Source organism: Megalobrama amblycephala, linkage group LG20 (assembly GCF_018812025.1).
Source record: "Megalobrama amblycephala isolate DHTTF-2021 linkage group LG20, ASM1881202v1, whole genome shotgun sequence".
Lineage (NCBI taxonomy): Eukaryota > Metazoa > Chordata > Actinopteri > Cypriniformes > Xenocyprididae > Megalobrama > Megalobrama amblycephala.
In genome coordinates, this window is record NC_063063.1 from 21196518 (window position 1) to 21213977 (window position 17460).

The window sequence follows — 17460 nt, forward strand, 5'->3', positions numbered from 1 at the left end:
ACTAAACTGGAAGAAACAAAAAGCCTTGAGCTTCATCCTAATCTGCCATCATAACACGCATGTTGTGAGAGCTGAATAACTTTTCAGAGGACACTGTTTTTACAAGGTTGATATAAGGTAAGACAATAATATAGAATATTGCTTCTGATATAATGATTCTGCTTCACGATGCTTGTAAAGAAATAATGCTGATACTATTCATGACATATTATTTAAATGAAATACAATGGAGGGTTAATTTCCATTGCATTTTAATTAGTCTTCTGGTGACATTTCACTAAATATTATTATTATTTTAATAAAATCATAAATGTTTACATCTGATTGTATCTGATGTCAGTGCTTACAGTAAAATAAACATTTCTTATCTATTTTAGCACTAAAGCTACAACATGAGCATGTTCAAAAATAAAAGTAAGTCTAAAATCTCTTGGTAAAATGGGATAATCAAGAAAGACACTTTAATAACATAAATTAAACTGAGTGGTATCTATGTATTTAATGTTAATCAGTGTATTTATGTTTCTGCAGCATCAACTGCAAAGAACCAGCAATGGTAGAGGAAATGTACACTGGATACCTGCACAAGTCCCCTGGCCAGTCGGCCTTATTAAAAAGCTTTGTACGTCTCATATTGCATTTCAACTTGAAATTGAAATATCTGCAGTCTATCAAAGACAGTTCCTTTGTTTGTGAAACTCAGCAGATTTACCTGTTATATCTGCCACAGAAATCATGGAAGCACCGTTTCTTTGTGCTCTCCAAAACGGGCGAAGACACCTACCAGCTGACATATTATAGAAACAATGAAAAGAGAGACAAATCTGTGGGAAAGATAGACCTTTCTAAGTAAGGAAAATACTGTCACACTCAAAAATAAACATAGTATTTTCACACTATAATGAGAAAGTCTTTCTGTTTTAAAGGATCAGCTTGCTGTTACTGGCCCAGAGAAACATCAGATGTGGGACTGGATTCAGAAACACTTCAGTTGTACTCCAGCCTCTGTGCTGTTCTTGAGGGTGGAAGATGACAGACCAAAACACACGAGAGAGATTATTTCCTGACTGGAGAAAACAGGTTTGCAACCATCATTTTGACCATATCTCTCATAGCCGTCACACCATAGTGCATTGACAGCCAGCATGATACAGGCAAAAATAAATAAGTAAATGAATAAAAAAATAATATTTAAAAGTCTCCATTAAGTGTGGCTTTTAGCCGATGGTTTTGAAGCCATGTATAGGTTAGTAGTAGCAGATACACACATTTAAAATTGAGTCTTAAAAAAAAAAAAAATCAGTGAACAAAGCTATACTGGCAAAACTGTTTGCATTTAGAATATTGCAAAAGCATATATGGTATTCAAACATTAAAACAGACAATACAAAAAATATACACCGATCAGGCATAACATTATGACCATTGACAGGTGAAGTGAATAACACTGATTATCTCTTCACCACGACACCTGTTATTGTGTGGGATATATTAGGCAGCAAGTGAAAATTTTGTCCTCAAAGTTGATGTTTGAAGCAGAAAAAATGGGCAAGCGTAAGGATTTGAGCGAGTTTGACAAGGGTCAAATTGTGATGGCTAGACGACTGGGTCAGAGCATCTCCAAAACTGCAGCTCTTGTGGGGTGTTCCTGGTCTGCAGTGGTCAGTATCTATCAAAAGTGGTCCAAAGAAGGAACAGTGGTGAACCGACGATGACAGGGTCATGGGCGGCCAGAGCTCACTGATGCACGTGGGGAGCGAAGGCTGGCCCGTGTGGTCCAATCCAACAGACGAGCCACTGCAACTCAAATTGCTCAAGAAGTTAATGCTGGTTCTGATAGAAAGGTGTCAGAATACACAGTGCATCGCAGTTTGTTGCGTATGGGGCTGCATAGCCGCTGACCTGTCAGGGTGCCCATGCTGACCCCTGTCCATCGCCGAAAGCGGCAACAGTGGGCATGTGAGCATCAGAACTGGACCACGGAGCAATGGAAGAAGGTGGACTGGTCTGGTCTGAATCACGTTTTCTTTTACATCATGTGGATCACCAGGTGCATTTGTGTTGCTTACCGGGGGGAACACCTGGCATCGGAAGTAGGCAAGTCAACAGAGGCAGTGTGATGTTTTCGGCAATGTTCTGCTGGGAAACCTTGGGTCCTGCCATCCATGTGGATGTTACTTTTGACACGTACCACCTACCCAAGCATGGTTACAGACCATGTACACCCTTTCATGGAAATGGTCTTCCCTGGTGGCAGTGGCCTCTTTCAGCAGGAAAGCCAAAAACTTCAGAATGGTTTGAGGAGCACAACATCGAGTTTGAGGTGTTGACTTGGCCTCCAAATTCCCCACATCTCAATCTAATCGAGCATCTGTGGGATGTGCTGAACAAACAAGTCTGATCCATGGAGGCTCCATCTCGCAACTTACAGGACTTAAAGGATCTGCTGCTAACATCTTGCCAGATACCACAGCACACCTTCAGGGGTCCACGCCTCGACGGGTCAGGGCTGTTTTTTGGCAGCAAATGTGGGACCAACACAATATTAGGAAGGTGGTCATAATGTTATGCCTGATCAGTGTATATGAAATAAACAAAGAGACATGGAATTAAAAGAATAAGAAGTCTTTAATAATTCCATGGAGTCTTTAAGCAGTAGCTAGCTTAATCAATCTAAAGTAAATTATATACTGTAAATATAATTCTAGAAGTTGTTTAGGTTAAACTTTTAATTTTCATTTTAAAACAACTGATGATGTTTTTTTTCCTGGTGTTTTTTAGTGATGATGTGAATGGCTGGCACAATGCCTTAGTCAAGGCCCTGAAGACCCAGGAATCAAATAAACTGCGACATACAGATGACGCCCTTGAGGTAAACATTAAAATATTGTTTTAACATCCCAAGAAACAAAAACTTTTTACACAGGACAACAGATTTTGATCAATTTCTGCACCTGTGAAGTGTCCAGAACCAAAGGATATAAGATGGTCAGCACCTGAATTAATGTTACCTTCTCCGCCAACCCCCGACCATTATGACTATCCTCGCAAGTTCAGCGAACCTCTACTACCAGTAGAGCGCAAGGTTTTACACATTTACATATGTTTCTTTAATATATGCACACAAATGCTTTTAAACTTCCATATGACAAAAACTCAAACTTCTATTTGACAGATTTCAGTTAAAGAGGATGAAGACGAGAAGGATGGGAAACAGGATGAATCTCCAGAGGAGAGCAGTCAATACATGTTAATGGCATCATTGTAGGTGTTTAAGAGGACTTTTCCCCTTAACAGGCCTAGTGAAATGTATTCTGCTGATAAAATGCAATTTTCTGAGAGATATTTTAATTGAATTGTTGTTTTTTCGTGGTCAGACGTGGTGGCAGACACTGCATGCATGCAGACAAAGTAATTAAGTCAACAACACTGTTTCTTTTCTTAGCATCTGTTTTACTGTTTGGAGAATTCCAACATTTCTAGCCTTGCTGAACAGGTCTGGTCTTGGATGATTGTTAAGATTAAAGCAAAATCTTGGCAAGGTTTTAGCATACCTGAGAGATGCAATCATAAAGATGATTAACCTCCAATCAATGATGTGTCCTATAGTGTTCTGATTCATATTCAAATTACACGAAAGTTAAATGTTATAATTTACAATGAAAGTACAGAAACAGACAGTTATCTGTTTTTCTTTCTTTCTTTAAGTTGTACTGTCTTCATCTCTGTTTGACTATCTGTCCCCCCTCCCTCCCCCCTCAGTGAAGACCTCAGCCAATCAAAGGAATCTCTCATCAACTTCAATGAAAGCCATGCCTCTTCTGGCATGGACTAGTTGGACAAGGCAACTTTAAACAAGAGGTGAATTTTATAATGTCAGTCAGGGCTGGAACCACCATATTCAGATTAGCGATTTATGATGCAGGTTCCCTTTTGAGGGAACCCTTTCACCTCACACTCCAGCTTATGAGGTGCTTATGGAGGTCATCTCCCTTCGGTGTCCTCAGGAGGCCATTCTGAAAACCTCGCCACTTTGTGTTTTTCGTGGTGCAGAGGTTTCAGGCGATTGCATGATCCAGTCACTTGACACTGCATCACCAATGTTACTGGGTCAGCCCCTCGATACTGTGGCACACACATCCATCCATTCAGGTTTGCTTTTAGGGGGCGAAGAATACCAATATCAGGTTCTTTCCTTCGGCCTAGCTTTATCATCCTGCACGTTCACGAAATGCGTGAACGTGCGCTCCACTGCGATTCCAGGGCATTCGCATATTGAACTATATAGACGACTGGCTCATTCTGGCTCAGTCAGAACAGATGGTGGTTTGACATCGAGATGTCATTCTCGACCACATGAAATTTGGGCTTACGGCTCAATTCCAAGAAAAGTGTGCTTGTTCCAGCTCAAAAGGACCACTTTCTTAGAAGTAGTTTGGGACTCGACATCGATGCAGGCACGTCTCTCCCCTGCTTGTATCGAGTCAATTCTAGTAGCCGTAGACAAGTTAAAGCTAGGCCAGTCCATCACTGTAAACGTGATGGACGTGATACCTTTTGGCCTGCTGTACATGAGGCCCTTACAGTAGTGGCTCAGGACCAAAGGGTTTTTGACTAAACCAGGGTATATTCGTATGGTTCCCACTAATGTGGCAAGAACTATTACACTGCATGCCTTCTTTCCTCCTCCTTTCAGTACTCTGAATCAGGAAAAACTAAATTTGCTTTGCCCTGTTAGGGCTTGTCTACAGAGCTGCCCTGATCAACGAAAGTCTGATCAACTCTTTGTCTGTTTTGGGCCACCCAGGAATGGGTGTCCAGCATCTAAGCAGAGGGTGAGCAAGTGGATAGTCAAAGCTATTTCTCTTGCATACAAGTGAGCCATCCATCCTTTGGTGGCTTCAAAAGCATTAATTTAGGAGTTTCTCTCCAGGATGTATGAGATGCGGGGTGGTTTTCCCTGGTGGTCTACCTAGATTTGGGTTCTGCTCCTGGGACCAGTGTGCTCTCGTACACATGCTTCACAACACAATCACGCAGAGGCGTTCCCATAGCGTGAAAGACTCAGGGAACCATGGTTACATGCTTAACCTGAGACGTTTTTCAGTGGCTGATTCTTAAATGATCAAATTAGTATTAGTGGTCCCCACTAATGTTAAATATGTGGTTACATTTTTAATTTTAGTACTGGAAATAACATTAGCAGGGTGTTTTAGCCTTGAGCAAACAATTGTTGAGTATATCAATGTGTCTTAAGTGTTGAGTAATATTTTGTCATTTACTAATTAAAATCAAATATATTTAGCACTGTGGTTATGATAAATATGGCATCTGTATTTTTCTATTCTGTAGTGAAACACACACCTGTTGAGAAGGAGATCTGTGTAAGATCTGAAAAACAGTTTGATCTTCACACAGGAACAGGGAAACCATGGTACAGCTCTACAAAAGATAATTGGTAATGACATTATTACCATTTAATATGTATGCTGATACATATTCAATTTTCTAAAATAATAATAATAATAATAATAACACAAGTAGAAATTAACACTTACAATGTACAGTATTTTATTTAATCTCTTATCATCTTCTCCAGTGTGTCTGAGTGTCACCAGATTCAGGACTCATGTCTGTTCCATAAGGGGGATCAGATCCTAGTTGTCAATGACCTGCTAATAGACACATTAGTGGAGATACATACCTAAGAAGACTAAGCAAGGATGAGGTAAGACAATGATTCACAATAAAATAATGTTTTTTCATCACTACATTCAAAGAAATAAAGTTACTGAAATTACTTGCAGGTAAAACTCATTGTTCGGCGGTTTCCAGGATCCCAGCCTCTGCACTCTGAATCTCATCATCACGCTGAGGACATCAAACAAAATCTCACGTGAATTCTCTTATAACCATTGAGTTATTAGAAATATTGTGCACATGCCTTGTTTAAGGTCAAAGGGTCTGTTGGACATTAAAGCCAATAAGAAGTAGAAATCAGGTTATCTAAATTAACTTGCACTCTTTTGCATGTACATTATCATGTAAATATGTAAAACAATGTGAATGAACTATTACATTCATTGATATCAAAATATCACTGAGTGAAAGGAATCAGTAACATTTAGACTGTATATATGTACATGAAACTGCATAGTATTGTGGGTATATATTCATATTTATATGCAGTACCGCGGGAAGTAGAGGTGCTGAGGGTGCTGCAGCACCCCCTGGTGTGGGGGGCGTGGGGGGAGGGGGTTAAAAATAAATAAATACAGTATGTTTTTAAAAAAGAAATAAAATTCATGATGTTAATTTGTCTATTCATTAAAATTCATTTGAAAGCAAGTAGCCTATGCCACAATGAAAACAAGCAACAATTGTCTCATGACGTCAAGTGTTTTGGTTTTAACACAACAGTCCAAATGGTGCAAAAAAGGCATTTCAAGAAGACTGACCCACCTTGCTCTGATGCATGTTCATGGAGATATATTAGACAGTTTGGACATTGATGCCCTCATGCAGGACTTTATCAGCATCAATCTGGAGAGAAAGGCCACATTTGGAGTTGCAGGCCTGCAGTAAAGTATTATACATTTCTTGATTGAAGATTTTTTTTCTTGTGGCTGATAGGTCTAAGAGATGATTTCTATGTGTCGTTGCTGTGCAGACTACAGTTTTATTTGGAGATTGTGCTTTGACTACAGGCATACAGTGGCATGAAAAAGTATGTGAACCCCTTGCAGAATCTGTGAAAATGAGAATTATTTTAATAAAATAAGAGGGATAATAAAAAATGCATATTATTTTTTGTTAAGTACTGTCCTGAGTAAGATATTTACATAAAAGATGTTTGCATTTAGTTCACAAGACAAAACAATAACTTAATTTATTAAAATAACCCCATTCATAAGTATGTGAACCATTGATTCTCAATACTGTGTGTGGTTACCTGATGATCCACGACTGTTTTTTTGTTTTGTGATGGTTGTTCATGAGTCTCTTGTTTGTCCTGAGCAGTTAAACTGAGCTCTGTTCTTCAGAAAAATCCTCCAGCTCCTGCAGATTCATCAGTTTTCAAGCATTTTTGCATATTTGAACCCTTTCCAGCAGTGACTGTAGGATTTTGAGATCTGTGTTTTCATACTGAGGACAACTGAGGGACTCAAACACAACTATTAAAAAAGGTTCAAACATTCACTGATGCTCCAGAAGGAAACATGATGCATTAAGAGTCGGGCTGTGAAAACTTTTGAACAGGATGAAGATGTCACATTTTTTCTTATTTTGTTTAAATATCATTGTTTTTCATTTAGTACTGCCCTTCGGAACCAACAGAAGATACTTGCATGTTTCCCGGCAGAAAAATTAAGTACAATATACCTTGATATTTGAATTCAAAAGTTTTCACCCCTCAGCTCTTAATGCATCGTGTTTCCTTCTGGAGCATCAGTGAATGTTTGAACCTTTTTTAATAGTTGAGTTTGAGTCCCTCAATTGTCCTCAGTGTGAAAAGATGAATCTCAAAATCATACAGCCACTGCTGGAAAGGGTTCAAATATGCAAAAATGCTTGAAAACTGATGAATCTGCAGGACCTGGAGGAATTTTCTGAAGAACAGAGCTCAGTTTAACTGCTCAGGACAAACAAGAGACTCGTGAACAACCATCACAAAACAAAAAAACAGTCGTGGATCATCAGGTAACCACACACAGTATTGAGAATCAATGGTTCACATACTTATGAATGGAGTTATTTTAATAAATTCAGCTATTGTTTTGTCTTGTGAACTAAATGCAAACATCTTTTATGTAAAATATCTTACTCAGGACAGTACTAAACAAAAAATAACATGCATTTTTTATTATACCTCTTATTTTATTAAAATAATTCTCATTTTCACAGATTCTGCAAGGGGTTCACATACTTTTTCATGCCACTGTACATATTACCTGTGTTCATGTGTTTGGTTTTGAAAAGCATGTAATCAATGATGTTTTAAAATGTTTCAATCACTTGTACATGTAGCTCTTTTATATTAATGAATTATGCTGTACAAAAGCATGCATTTTCACATTGTTACACTGTGAAGTGTTATTAAACTTTCACAAATCTTAATCCTATTGTGTGTTTCACTAAAAACTAGAGATTGAAAGAATTGAGTTTAGGGAGTTACAAGGTATGATCAATGGATTTGGACAGCAACCAGTCTGGTTTCAAAAGTAGCCACTCAACTGATACTGCCCTGCTTTCAGTTATTGAAGCTCTGAGACTGGCAAGAGCAGCTTCAAAATCCTCAGTACTCATCTTGCTGGATCTGTCTGCTGCTTTTGACACAGTTAACCACCAGATCCTTTTTGTTAACCCTCATGATGAAGAGCATCTAAGGAACCACACTCCAATGGTTCAAGTCTTACCTCTCAGATAGGTCCTTCAGGGTGTCATGGAGGGGTGAGGTGCGTAAGTCGCAACATCTAGCTACTGGGGTGCCTCAGGGCTCAGTGCTTGGACCTCTTCTACATGTCATCATTAGGATCTGTCATTTAGAATCATGGTTTTTCCTATCACTGCTACACTGATGACACACAACTCTACCTCTCATTCCAGCCAGATGATCTGACAGCTCACATATCAGCCTGCCTGACAGACATTTCTTGCTGGATGAAGGACCACCACCCTCAACTCAACCTTGTGAAGACAGAACTGCTTGTGGTCACAGCCAACTCAACACTTCATCACAACTTCTCCATTCAGATAGGTTAGTCAACCATAACTCCATCCAGGACAGCCAGGAACCTTGGAGTTGTGATTGATTATAAGTTAAACTTCACAGTCTACATTGCTAGAACTGCCTGGTCCTGCAGATTTGCCTTATACAACATTAGGAGAATCAGGCCCTTCCTATCGAAACATGAATAGGAAAAAAGCAAAGCACAACAATGAAAAACTTTCTTACTTCCACACCCCATACACTAATCAGTGAAGCACTTTACATGCTCAGTGACCACTCCTATTTAAAAAAAAAAAAAAGTTAGTGTGTAGCGTTGCTGTTAGAGCATAAGCAACGTCTGCACAGTTAGGACGCTCAAAGTTCAATGCAAAGGGAGATATTTTCTTTTAAAGAATTCTCTATTTAAGGACTACAACAAACAGCTGGTAGGGACTACAACGAGCTTCTTTCCGGGTTGGTGACATCACTAACCCTAGAATTTACATAAACCCTGCCCCCAAGAACATGCAATAAAGGGGGTGAGGCCATATTATTGCAATACAGTACCCGTAATGAAACTAAACTATACCTGTTCATGCAGCATATATTCTCTGGCACTGTAGGCATCTTACAACAGTTCCCACATGAGCAATTTATAGATTATAATGACAGAATATGCTAATCAATGACTTTAAGATAGTTAACACCACATCAGCTACATAAACCAACTAACCATTCAGAATAGTCCTGTTGCATTCTACATGTTGTCACTTCTTCTTGAGTCTCTCCATCATTGTCCGACTCTGGTTTGAACATAAAAGGCTGAACAGTTTCTGACATTTTCAGTGAGTCTTTGTGAAGTAATCGGCGCTGCTAACACTATGTGCTAACAACATGAGCTCTTGAAACTCCACCCTCTTCGTAGGAGCAGCACGTCATTTGCATTTAAAGGGACACACACAAAAACGGAGCGCTTTTGCTCACCCTCAAAAAGTTACAAATTTAACATGCTATACAAAATTATGTGTGGGGTATTTTGAGCTAAAACTTCACATACACACACTTAACTTTGATTAAAAGTATTAACTAGCATTGTTGCATAAAGGCAGTGTTGGTTAAGTTACTCTAAAAAAGTAATTCATTAACTATTTACATCAAAAGTGTAATTAGATTACTGTACTAATTACTCTCACTAAAAAGTATCGGATTACATATTACTAATTACTTTCTAAATCCCATATCAACCTCGACCATTTGAACAATACAAGGACAGACACGAAACTGCACTTTTGTTAAATCCAATTTAGTTTTGAATTGGTGTATAGTCTATACAGTCTATACCTTACTTTCAAGGGAAAAGTAATTAGATTACTTAGTAATTAATTACACTCAACACTGGATATAGGCCTATAATGCATATTAGATCATTTGTTAATGTTCATTCATATAGTTAGAAATGTCACAACATTTTATTTCTGTTTGTTATATATTGTTTTTACTTAGAGTAGCCCTATCACATATTTATTTAACCCTTAGAGACACAAAATCAAATGCTATAATCAATCACCCCAACCCCTCCTCATCCAGCCAAATGTTACAGGAGAAATGGTGGAGGAAATACAATTATTTACTGAAATCCATCAATCAAGAATTCCCCCTAAAATCCCCAGCAGCATGCAGAGCTAAGGTAACTTATTATTTTTTGCTAAGGTAACTTATTAATTGACCTCTTGTATTTCTAAGGGGAGCCAGGAGATTCTAACCACATAATCTGATAAATGGAACAGTGTCAGGTTTCAGTGTATATTTGCACATATTTCCAGTCACAGCTCACTGGATGTGCTTCAGAGCTAAATTTCTTTTTGTAGTATTCCCACAATAGCACAAAGCCATTATGAATACCTAGTTTGTCTGGTAATTTCCACAAACTAATGACAGACTCAGTCAAAAGGGAGGGACCTTAAACCTAAGCTTACATATAACCAGAAACTCCTCCTATTACCAGCATAACTCTCTGGAACAAACAAAAAAGCCTCGAGCTTCCGCCTAATCTGATATCGTAACACGCATGTTCTGAGAGCTGAATAACTTTTCAGAGGACACTATTTTTACCGTGACACAAGGTAAGACATAAATAATATATAATATGGCTACTGGTATGATGATTCTGCTATATGTCTCTGATGTTTGTATAGAAGTAATGCTGATATATATTTGAAATATGATGGAGGGCTCATTTCCACTGCATCTCAATTAGTCTTGTGGTGACATTTCACTGAATATTAGTTTTGTTTTACAAAATCATAAATGTTTACATCTGATTGCATCTGATTTCATTGCTTACAGTAAAATAATTTCACATCTATTTTAGCAACAACATGAGCAAGTCCAACAAAAATACAAGTAAGTCTAAAATCGTTTAGGAAAACGGGATAATCAAGAAAGACAATTTAATGACATAAATTAAACTGAGTGGCATCTATGTATTTAATGTTAATCAGTTTATTTATGTTTCTGCAGCATCAACTGCAAAGTTTTACAAAGAACCAGCAATGGTAGAGGAAGTGTACACTGGATACCTGCACAAGTCCCCTGGCCAATCGGCCGTGTTAAAAAGCTTTGTACGTCTCATATTGCATTTCAAATAGAAATTGAAATATCTGCAGTCTATCAAAGACAGTTCCTTTGTTTGTGAAACTCAGCAGATTTACCTGTTATGTCTGCCACAGAAATCATGGAAGCACCGTTTCTTTGTGCTCTCCAAGACGGGCGAAGACACCTACCAGCTGACATACCATACAAACAACGAAAAGAGAGACAAATCTGTGGGAAAGATAGACCTTTCTAAGTAAGGAAAATACTGTCACACTCAAAAATAAACATAGTATTTTCACACTATAATGAGAAAGTCTTTCTGTTTTAAAGGATCAGCTTGCTGTTTACTGGCCCAGACAAACATCAGATGTGGGACTGGATTCAGAAACACTTCAGGTGTCCTCCAGCCTCTGTGCTGTTCTTGAGGGTGGAAGATGACACACCAAAACACGCGAGAGATTATTTCCTGATTGGAGAAAACAGGTTTGCAACCATCATTTTGACCATATCTCTCATTGATGTCACACCATAGTGCAATGACAGCCAGCATGATACAGGCACAAAAAAAAAAAAAAAAAAAAAAAAAAATGTAAAGTCTCCATGAAGTATGGCTTTTAGCCCATGTCTTTTGATTTTGAAGCCATGCATGTGTCAGTAGTGTAGCATATATAGTAGTAGATACACACATTTAAAATTGAGTCTTACAAAATCAGTCAACAAAGCTTTACTGTCATGACTGTTTGCATTTAGAATAGTGCAAAAGCATATTTAGTATTCAAACATTAAACAGACAATACAGAAAATAAATATATAAAATACACAAAGAAATACATGAACTTAAAAGATAAAGAGAGTAAGATTAAGAAGAAGTCTTAAGTAATATCATGAAGTCTTTAAGCAGTAACTTAATCATTCTACTTCAAACATAAGTTATATACCATAAATATAATTGTAGAAATTGTTTAGTTTAAACTTTACATTTTTATTTTAAAACAAATGATAAAATTTTCCAAAACAGTAGTAGTAAATGTTTTCTGATGTTTTTTAGTGATGATGTGAATGGCTGGCACGATGCCTTAGTCAAGGCCGTGAAGACCCAGAAACCAAATAAACTGCGACATACAGATGACACCATTGAGGTAAACATTAAAATATTTCTCTCAAAGGCTTGGACACACCTACTGATTCTTTATTTTTACCATTTCCTACATTTTATTTGTTATTTGTAATATTACAATCTGTATATATATATATATATATATATATATATATATATATATATATATATATATATATATATATATATAGAAAAGGTAAAATATGTGAGCATGCACAGCCTCTCAAACGTGTGTGTATATATATATATACACACACGTTTGAGATATATATATACACACACACGTTTGAGAGGCTGTGCATGCTCACATATTTTACCTTTTTCCACAGGACAACAGATGTAGATCAACATCTGCACCTCTGAACGATTCGGAACCAAAGGTTAAAGATCACTTTGATGAAAGACGGTCAGCACCCGAATTAATGTTATCTTCTCTGCCCCCCGACCATTATGACTATCCTCGCAAGTTCAGCGAACCTCTAGTACCAGTAGAGCGCAAGGTTTTACACATTTACATGTTTCTTTAATATATGCACACAAATGCTTTTAAACTTCCATATGACAAAAACTCAAACTTCTATTTGACAGATTTCAGTTAAAGAGGATGAAGACGAGAAGGATGGGAAACAGGATGAATCTACAGAGGATGGCAGTCAATACATGTTAATGGCATCATTGTAGGTGTTTGAGAAGACGTTTCCCCTTAACTGGCCTAGTAAAATGTGAAATGTATTCTGCTGATACAATGCAATTTTCTGAGAGATATTTAATTGAATTGTTCTTTTTCTGTCATCTTTCCTAATTTTAGGCAAATGAAATTGGAAGATGACCAACAAGAGGCGGACACTGCACGCATACAGACAAAGTAATTTTAAAGCCTTCGATTTGCCTCATGACAATGCACTATTGTGTTAGTTGTGCAAGATACAGTAAACTCGTGCGTGTTGCCATCTGACACATTGTTATGCATTCACTAAGCTCATTCCCGTGCCTCAGATGCTACACATAGATGTGATTCTTTGTTTATTTAAAGACTACAAAACAAATCTTAGCGTTGCTGAACATTCAGTTTTGTTGTTTAGAAATGTCCAGTCTTGCTGAACAGGTCAGGTCAGGTGAATGCTAAGATTAAAGAAACACTGACTGTAGCATGGTTTTAGCATCTTGATACATTAAAGATGCAATCATCTCTGACTAGAATGATTAAGCAAGTTAAACTTATTATTATTTTGTCTTTTTCAGCACTTCCATTAATGGCCATGAGTCCTCTGTGTGCAATGGTGCAGTCAACCAGGATAAGGAATATGAAAATAAACGGTACATTTTGCCTTTAATGCAGTTTTACTGACACCATGGCAGCTTTGAACTGTGTTTTTCTGCTGAATACATCTGAATGATGTTATCTTTGTTTCACTTACTTTTTTCCTTAGAATGAGCACAGATGGGAGACATTCTCAGCATCGTCTCCCCAACTTCAATGAGAACTGTGCCTCTACCGAGCTGGACAAGGTGCCTTTAAACAAGAGGTGATTTTTTTTTTTATCATTTCAGTTCACCCCCTCACCCCTTAGTTCAACACTAGAACAACTTGAGTATTATGCATAAAAGGAAACTCACTTTATATTAGTTGTCTTTACCTAATATCAAAGTCCCTTTAAGACAAGTCATTTCACTCGGCGGCCATCTTTGAAACGCCTCTCGGGCATCCTAGGCAGTTTTGCCTACAAAAACGCGTCATCCCTGGGGCACTCTATTCTCCAAAACTGTTTGCCAACCTTACGATTAAATTTCATATTTGAAATCACCAATGAAATCTAACAACAACCGGCTCATAAATTCAGTTTCTAAAATGCTCGAATCATGACAAAAAAAAAACTATTTTTTAGGCTGGATCGAGCTAATGCGCATGCGCAGACCTAAATGCGCGTCTCTTCGGAGGCTCGCGATTCTAATGCTGTGTTCACACCAGACGCGACTTGCGCGAATAAATCGCGCTATTCGCGCGTAGTTGGACGCTTGAACATTTTGAGTTTACTCGCTTCATTCGCGCGTGAAAATCCCTTCACAACAGACGCGAATTCGCGTCATGAGAGGGGCTCTCCCGCTCCTTTATGTGTCCCAGACTCTCCCACTGCTTTCTGCACACTTCCTCTGAATAAACACAACTTGTCAGTGGGGAAATAATTGTAAATTACAGCGAATAAGCTCAATTGGTCGTCTTTAGTTGGCTTGTAGTCTTAATATGTATATATATATATATATATATATATATATATATATGTATATATATATATATATATATATATATATATATATATATATATATATATATATATATATATATATATATATAGCTCTAATTGAGTAAAGACCGTTTTTTACAACTTATCAGATTGTCCGACCTCCTCATTCACTTTCTTTCAAACACGATCCTTTTTATTTCTGTTTCTATAAATGTATGAAGATGTACAGCGACGATGATTTTGTCCTCCATTGTTGTTTCGAAATTCTGCCTCAGCTCGCTACGTCACGTCACTACTAGAGCAAGCTCCTGATTGGTTAACGCGGCGCGGAAATTCGCCAAAGTTCAGATTTTTCAACTTGCGCGATTCGCGCGAATCGCTCAATTCGCGCCGCGTCATTCGCGCGAATCGCGTCATTCGCGCCGCTTCATTCGCGCGAATCGCGCCGCAGGATGTCAATTCGCGTCTTTGCATTGACTTAACATGTAAATCACTCGCGCTTACCGCTTCATTCGCGTCCGGTGTGAACGCACCATAACGGCCGCTGAAGTGACGCGATGACTTTACCAGTCGGCGATTGGCTCTTATTTAGAAGGCCTTATGTAGCCCCGCCCCTTTTCAGCGCTGCGCTCGTTGTCTTTTGACTTCCGGCTTGTATTTCCACAGCGATCTTATGTATTTATGAATGAACTGCTCATTTTAAAATCTTCCCGTTCTACTGACATTTGTTAAGACACCGCTTTAAACATCACAATGCTCATGATAACTTTTGTTAACTCTACAACACGTAAATCCACTTCACCAGCTAATTATTCTCCAACAGCGATGCCATTGAAATATACAGGGCTACCGCGAAAACTGAAGTTCAAAGACAATATTCTAAAGATGGCGGCGCGCATGTTTCTCTGGAAAATAAGGTCTATTGCGCGTTATACTTTCTCCCATTTAAAACAATACGAGTGACATTTCTTGTGTTATTCTATAGTCTTTGCTAATATGTACTTGCATCAAAAAAATGACTGTTAGGTACAATGTACTTATTGTGTTCGTGCTGTATTACTGAGCTGGGATATGGGTAAGGTTAGGGACAGGTTTGGTGGTATGGGTATGTTTAAAGGTGGGTTAAGGTGTACGGAAAGAGTTAACAGTGTAATTATACTGTAATTACATAAATTACTGTAATTGCAGGTATTTTGTAAATATAAAGACAATGTAAAAACATGTACATACACAATTGATTCATTTAAATGTAAGTACACCCATAATTAAAGACACTTAATATAAAGTGGGACAAAGTAAACAATTATTTCAAATTCTTAATTTCCCGTGTCATTTGATTCTCAGCTATATTTAGCACTAAGGTTATGAAAAAGGTGGCATCTCTTTGAATATTGTCAAACATATTTCTATTCTGCAGTGAAACACACGCACATGTCGAGAAGGAGATCTGCGTTAGCCCAAACAGTCTGAAAAACAGTCTGATCTTGACGGAGGAAGAAGGCAAACCATGGTACCGTACTACAGTTATTACAGTTGTATCACAATAGAGAAAACATTAACATGAGTACAAAAGAATAACTTACATTGTATTATGTTTCTCATTGACTCTCATTCTTTTCTTCTCCAGTGTTTCTGAGTGTCGGCAGTTTCAGGACTCGTGTCTGTTCCATAAGGGGGATCAGATCCTGGCCTTCAATGGCCTGCGGACAGACACAGTAGAAGAGATACACACATACCTAAGAAGACTAAGCAAGGATGAGGTAAGATGATGATTTCACCTGATTTTTTTCCATCACTACATTCAGAGAGCTATAAATAATGTTACTGAAATTATCTGCAGGTAAAACTCACTATTCGGCGGTTTCCAGGATCCCAGCCTCTGCACTCTGAATCCTGCATATCACAATGAGGACATGAAAGAAAATCTCTTGTGAATTCTCTTATCACCATTGAGCTATTAGAAACATTGTGCACATGTCTAGTGTAAGGTCAAAGGGACTGTGGGACATTTAAGCTCATTCATTTGAGTCTAAAAATACTGAAAATAAGGTGTTAATAATAACAGAAGTGGAAATTCGAATATCTAAAGTACCTTGTCCTATTTTGCATGTACATAAACCATGTAAAACAATGTGAATGAATTGTCAGATTCACTCAAAATGCCACTGAGTGAAAGAAATTAGTATCATTTAGACTGTATATATGTAAATGAAACTGCTCGAGTCGGTATATATTAGTTCATGTTTGTTGTATGTGAAGAACAAGAGTCAAGTATTACTTTATAACAAGTATGAAGGTTAAGTAACAGTGAAAAATGCAGTTATAAACTGTTCATGTATTTTAACCTCTTTAAAGCTGCACTTTTTCCCGTAAAGGGACATGGGGTGGAAAAAAAAAATCAATGCTTCTGTGTTGACTCGCAAAATGTTTGCGTTCCCTTGAAATTCCATTCATTGATTTAAATGTTTCTTTCTGAGGGAACGCAAAGTTTCTCGAGGGAACACAAAAGATTTCGCGAGCGAATGCAAAAGCATTGACAAATCATTTTTCCTCCCATCTCATTTTTTTCACCAAGTCCCTTTAGGGGCTCTGTACTTTTAATAATTCTAACAGTACGAGATACTTTATATACTGTGTATATACAACTTTACTGTCACTGCATATTTCATTTTGAAAAGCATGTAATCAATGATGTATTCCAAATCATAATTAATTGATTTAAATGTTTCAGTCACAATTTAGATGTTTTACTGAAGATGTAGCCTACTTAATATATAGCTGTACATAAGCATGCA

The 17460-nt window shown here is 37.7% G+C and overlaps 1 protein-coding gene and 1 pseudogene across 2 annotated transcripts; both read left to right on the forward strand.

The window, feature by feature from the left end:
• Positions 1–17252, forward strand: LOC125255699 (pleckstrin homology domain-containing family S member 1-like). 2 transcript variants are annotated; one of them, XM_048171121.1, is made up of 15 exons: positions 1–89; positions 10809–10833; positions 11082–11113; positions 11231–11331; positions 11440–11558; positions 11636–11788; positions 12354–12444; positions 12752–12922; positions 13011–13099; positions 13231–13287; positions 13665–13739; positions 13853–13948; positions 16083–16175; positions 16293–16425; positions 16506–17252. In XM_048171121.1, exons 3-15 carry the CDS (start codon positions 11089–11091, stop codon positions 16572–16574), a joined length of 1272 nt encoding a protein of 423 aa, XP_048027078.1. In that variant the 5' UTR covers positions 1–89; positions 10809–10833; positions 11082–11088; the 3' UTR covers positions 16575–17252. The 2 variants fall into 2 exon arrangements, with proteins under 2 accessions (XP_048027078.1, XP_048027077.1); XM_048171120.1 differs by lacking the exon at positions 1–89 and having other exon boundaries at positions 10690–10833.
• LOC125255168 lies at positions 102–6748 on the forward strand (annotated as a pseudogene).
• Positions 17253–17460: the final 208 nt, after the last annotated feature.